Raw genomic sequence first — 6000 nt, forward strand, 5'->3', positions numbered from 1 at the left:
CTGGTCTAAACCTCATTTTATTTCTCTCTTCTCTATCACCCCAATTTTGAAATGAATTAATTTTTGTCTTCCTTCCATTCAAGAATATGCCACAGCCATTGTTTTTCATATTTATTACATAGCCTGCAGTAAATAGTTCAAACCCTATTTTTCTATTCTACTGACCTGATGAGTCATTATTAAAATATTCTTCACTGTATCAGACTTCCCTAATCTGACATCCTTGAAATGTTTTAGACTACAGGTCCCATTGTTTTGATGATGAATAATGTAGGCTCTAATTTCATAGTATCTATAAGGCACCAGGCTAGGAAGGCTGCAAAATGTCCACATTGATTCTTTCACAGCTATCTTTAATAGAATCAATCCAAATGTCATTTCTCTAAAATAGGATTATAAAATATTTTGAGATTATCTTTGTACAGAAGGCAGAGTATAGGATTGCTTATTCATATTAAAATAATGATTCTCCGGTAGAATATTATCCTGAATGTTTGCCTGGAGTCCTGAAATTGTTTATGTTGACTGTCCCCAGTTAGATTTCAGAATTGTAATTAAGAGAACATTTAATGATAAAAGTAATTAACTGACATTAACAAATATTAAGGAAAAAAACAAGGGATCTAAACATCCACATTTTTAATATAGAAGTAATGTTATTTTGGGGTTTGTATTTGCTGGACAAAATAAGCCAATAGAAATGTATTTTAATGTTGAATAAAACTAGTTTGGAAAAAATAGATTTTATGACATGGCGTGGTGGAAGCAAGACCATTCTGTTGTTAATAAAAATTTAGTTGCAATTATTTAATGTTGTATTAAACTGTTTTAAATATTTGCTGAATCGAACATTCTCATTTTAAAATTATATGCTGGAGTCAAAATTAACTGAAGTAAAAGATTCTTTTTCCCATTCCTCTGAAATAGTTTTATCAGCCTTTTTGAAGGTAATGTACATAGTGGTAATCTATTTTTTAAAAATATATATATATATATGTGTATGTATGTATGTGTATATATATATACACATACATACACACATATACACACACACACGCACACACACAAACATATATATACATACACACATACACACACACACCCTACACACGTCTTTGCAAAATAAATATTTCTGTTTTACATAGGCCTCTAATTTTGGTAAATTCTGTAATGCCCTTATTTTAAGGCAATAGTTTTATTACATATTCAGAATTACTGATTATGCATCATTTACCATGTTAGTTCATGGAGGCACACATTCTTTCCCCACAGCCAAACTAGTAATCGATTCACATGGTGGCAACAGATGGGGAAGTAAAAAAAGTCCTTGAAAATTACTTATATAACAGATGTTCATAACTATTAGCTTCATTTATTTTACTCACCTAAAATCCCAAATACGTTAATAAAGGTATCACTTACTCAAACATTCTAACATTTATATTGCGTTCAAACTGCAATGGGTATGAAGTTAAAAGTAACTTTGAGACAAAAAATATTAAATAAATGTTCTTGAAAGGCAATTTGTTGATGAATTTTTTTGTATTTTTTAAAGGGTACTCCAGAATCCAATTTTGCTTTCAGACAGTAGACTTCATTTATTTGTACAAACACAGCTGAATCCTGACGATATTGAGGCCTGTGTATCTGGAAATACGAAATATTCTGTGGCTGAAGCAATCCATGACTTTGCTTGTTTGAAACGACGATTTCCTGTAGAACATGAAGAGAAGAAAAAAGAAAATTATGCCGATTCAGATTCTGAGAGGTTACTTCCTTACATTTTGCTAAACATGCACACATGAAAATAAAAACACTTCAGCATTTTTGTTGTTGATGCAATGCTAAGATAATGAAAAAATTAATTGACTGAGATTTTATTGAGCTGTGACAGCTCATCATAGAAGTCTTTGCATACACCTCCACATTGAATTAATGAATGCAGTAGAAATTCAATTATCTGCATTCTGATTATGTGAATTTCATTTAGTCAGACTTGAATTATTCGCGTTTAAATTATCTCGCTAAAAAAAATATCCAACTGCACTCCAAATGACTAATTAAAAGTCCAAATTTCCTGTCTCTCTTTTGTGACTGGGGATAATTAAAGTTCTCCTCTGTTACTCAGGCTTTGAGTGTGTTGTGAAAACCAATTTCCTCCCCCCCCCTTTTTTTTTTCTCCTCTGCAGTTCATCCTCTGGGCTTGAACACAGTGGCGATGATAGCAATTCACACAGACATAAAGCAAGCAGAGCTCCCGAAGAACCCTGAAATATTATTTGCACTCTACTGTTCCTGGAATGACAGGCCTAACTTGAAAGTTGCATGTGACCTTTCCAACTACTTCTCAAAGCACGTGCTTTCTGTTTTCAAACCAGTTTTGAAAAATATACAGTATATGAAGTAGAGATCATGTGGGCTGGGAATTATAGAGATAATAGTCCAAGTATTTTGCAGATCAAGCAGGAGAAACCTGATTTATGTTGTTGAACAGTTATGAATTACATCTGTAGAGACACCTTCAGTATCTTAGATTTCCTGATGTAATCCTTTGGGAGTCATTATAAGGGAGAGCAGAGAAAACCTCTGAATGATTTTGAAATACGTTGGAATATCTGACTTCAAAATGTACAAATTCTAATTTCATTTGACATTTTAAATGGGCGCATAATTCTATCATATTGTACAAACCTAACAGTTCTAAATCATTGCTAAATGTAATTTAAAAAAACCTCAGTTTATAATGAAACGCATTGCCAGGTAAGTATGCGTATGTGCTCAGCAATACAGAAATAAATGACCAAATCAGTTTTAAATAAACATTCTAAAGTATCAGTTTCATCTCAATAAATACTTGAACCTTGTGTGATCAAAATTACAGCGTATCAAGTGCTTCAGTCAGTATGCTTACTTGAAGTGAGTAGGTTTAAGCTTGCCTAACAATTGTCACAAGTCATGTAAATATATAGTTCAGACTCATAATCCCATTGGAATCAAAGTACATCATATTGAGGGTACCAGGTTAAGGGAACCTAGTATGCCTTGCTTTTTGAAACTATGTCGTATATCAAACCTTCTTTGCATTATAAAAGAATTATGCTATATTTTCAAATTTTCTAGATGTAACACTGAAAGAACTAGATTTTAGCCAGAGGAGCAGGAAATAACAAAAGATAATTTAATTTTTTTAGGGATATGTATGTTAAAATATCTAGCTGGACAACTTCGTAAACTCAATTTATTTTTGAAACCCTCAAAAATCCTAAAATTAATTGATTGCCCAATCCAAAAATGTATTTATTATGGAACTAATTTTCATATTCTATTCATATTAAGTAATACTTTTTGAAGGCCATGGGATATATTTTCGAAGAGGGGAAAGAAGTAGTAAATATTTAGAGCCAACAATCCTTTTGCTATTGTGGTTGAACATAAAATAATCTTGCAGATCATTATTATTATTATTATTATTGAATTGTATACAACTGTTTAGGCCTAATTACAAAAGAATACCTGCTTGAAAATGTTAGTAAAATTACCAGTGCAGTGTTTGCTACTGTTACAGTAAAATGAACAAAAGGCATCCAACTGAGGAAAGGAAAAAAGACAGAATAAAATGGAATAAGATATTGTCGCTTACTAAAATTACAGAAATCTAGAGTCGTTACTGTGAAGCAATTTGAAGCAATGTGTATGCTATAAATTAAGTGATTGCTAATTTTAGTATATGATGTCTAAAGACTTATGTGATGTCATTTAATTGATGCCTGCTGGAGGATAAACAATTATTTCAGTCTTAAGTATAGCAAATAGAAGGCTTGGGAACCACTGTTACATTCAAATTCCACTGTGAATTGCTGGATTTGATGCAGTTTGTCATTTGGTTTATCTATACAGTGCATATTAATCATGTTGCTTCAGTATTACTATATTCATAATTTTCATTAGCAAACTTCTACATGCTTACCATGATGTAAATCTATTGTTTACTCTAGAGTGTATCTGATTGCAGCTTGACCTTTGAAATATTTTGTCTATCTAGTGTCTATTAGTGAAATACTTGATCACAAACATGTGGACTCTTAAAATGTTTAGAAAATGCTTCTATTTTGTTACATTTCCAAAATAAAACATTTTCTATGTTGACTTATTTTTGTCTTTGAGTTTTGATTTTAAAAATTGCAAGTTTATATCCAATTATATAGCACACATATTTTAAGAAAGCACGAATAAAACAAGTCAATTTTCTAAAAGAATAATCCCATGAATTTTCCAAGTCACATGTCCCATTTTGGAATTCAGTTTGTTCTCCTCAGGTTTAAAGACAAGGAAAAGAAATCTGTTTTCTAAGTTTACATATTTTTCAGTCTGTCAGTCATATTTTTGTTATTCAATACCGATATAATATGATAAGACAAATTTTATGATTTACATACATTTTAGGTAATCCCCACACTTTCATTTCTGAAGACTTTTTATAACAACTTGCTATTTATAAAGCTTTGCAAATAAATTCACATTTATTTGTACAGCTCATTTTATAAATTAAATCTGGTAGATGTTGATATAAAGCAGGAAAAAATATCTAGCAATGAAGCCTATTTTCTTAATAGTTATAAACACTAGTGCATTAATTCAATATTTTCCCTAATATATGCTTTCCCTTTTTTAAAATTGTTTTTGTAGTGATACTTTTAACTTTGCTTAATTTTTTTTAAAAATTGTTTCAGCTTCTTTCTAGCAAATCCCTTATAAAATGTGGATTTGATAGCCTTTTCTTAGTACATCACATTTTACAAGATTTAAAGTGGAAAGAATTTTTTGGGGGGGGGGGGTAATTATTCGAAATGCTTAGGTCCCCTGCGAATACAATACTCTTTCTTCCTCATGATTTTATGCCAATTAGAAATAATTTGGGAAAATAATTCTTTTTAACTATAGTTATCCATCAAATAGGAAGAATTGGTTAGTTCTCAAGTTTAACCTCACATAAAATCAGAAAAACAGAATTATAATTTGCAAAAGGCCAAGAGGGTAAGAATCAGTGGACACGGAATGACATATCTTAACTTTTCCGCTTTTTAACGTAACCCTTTCCTTGCTGGCCTTCTCTGCTTGGCAAACACAGTCGCTTTCGACGAGCCAACTGCTTGGAATTGCGCCGTCATCCCGCTTCTTCAAACTCAAAAACTTTCCCTCTCATACTTATTACGCTGGGAAGGATGCTTTTATTTTAAAACTACTCTATTCAGCGATACCTCCGTTCCTCGCTACTGGCTTGGTTTTTGGGATCATCTGCAGCTTCCCGTCTCCCTCCCCTGGTTGCTATCTCTCTCCCTGCACGAAGCAAAAAATAAAAATAAATCCATCCGTAAGCCATCTGGCTTCATTTTAGGAGAAGCGAAACAGGGATGCCTGGCCATCAGTTATAGCCATTAGCGTTTCCCTCTCTCTCTCCAAACCTGGTTTCTTCGGCCAGTTTCACACCTTCGACCTGGCATAGAGTATAGTAGTTCGCCGGTTTCTTACCTCAAGGCCTCGATCCACTTTTTTTCTTCCACCCGCCCCCCTGTTTTCAACCCCGCATGCTGGACATTTTCCCCCCGCAGCTGCAAAAGCCGCACGCGGAATCGCCGGCGCGCGCAGGGCGCTGGCTCAGCAGCAAGCAGCAAGCAAGGAAGCAAGCAGCAGCAGTTCGCTCCCTCGCTCGCTCGCTTCCCCCCTCCCGCCCGGGGAATGTGTGTTCCAGGCGCCCTCCATGTGCCTGAGCTTTGCTGGGAGCTGTTTGTCAGGGAGGGAGAGAGAGAGAGAAGGCTGTCGCCGGCCGTAATCCCGTAACCCATAGCAACGGCCCAAATCAAGAGAGCAGTAGCCCGCTGCTCCAAAAGGCCCATAGAGAATACGTCAACGCGCACCTCTCCCTCCCCTCCTCCCAGAAAGCGATGCGGCCGCCCTGGAACATCAATGCGGAGACGGGGGTTGCAAACGACAAAGGATTTT

At 34.6% G+C, this 6000-nt stretch overlaps 1 protein-coding gene and 1 long non-coding RNA gene across 4 annotated transcripts in view; one reads left to right on the forward strand and one right to left on the reverse strand.

Annotated features, from left to right (window-relative positions):
• SNX10 (sorting nexin 10) overlaps positions 1-4148 on the forward strand; it is a 45297-nt gene extending 41149 nt beyond the window's left edge. For all 3 annotated transcript variants that reach the window (XM_014067857.2, XM_014067865.2, XM_087712802.1), the window contains 2 exons: positions 1556-1768; positions 2190-4148. In XM_014067857.2, coding sequence (XP_013923332.2) covers positions 1556-1768; positions 2190-2271 — 295 coding nt within the window. In that variant the 3' untranslated portion in view covers positions 2272-4148. The remainder of the gene's footprint in view (positions 1-1555; positions 1769-2189) is intronic.
• On the reverse strand, positions 1524-5787 carry LOC148045817 (uncharacterized). Its single transcript, XR_015696349.1, has 2 exons — positions 5530-5787; positions 1524-1713 (listed from the first exon to the last, which is right to left on the reverse strand). It is a non-coding gene; the product is annotated as an uncharacterized LOC148045817 (long non-coding RNA).
• Positions 5788-6000: the final 213 nt, after the last annotated feature.

Source organism: Thamnophis sirtalis, unplaced genomic scaffold (genome assembly GCF_051295495.1).
Source record: "Thamnophis sirtalis isolate CommonGarterSnake01/CBP01778 unplaced genomic scaffold, rThaSir2_p1.2 scaffold_4, whole genome shotgun sequence".
NCBI lineage: Eukaryota > Metazoa > Chordata > Lepidosauria > Squamata > Natricidae > Thamnophis > Thamnophis sirtalis.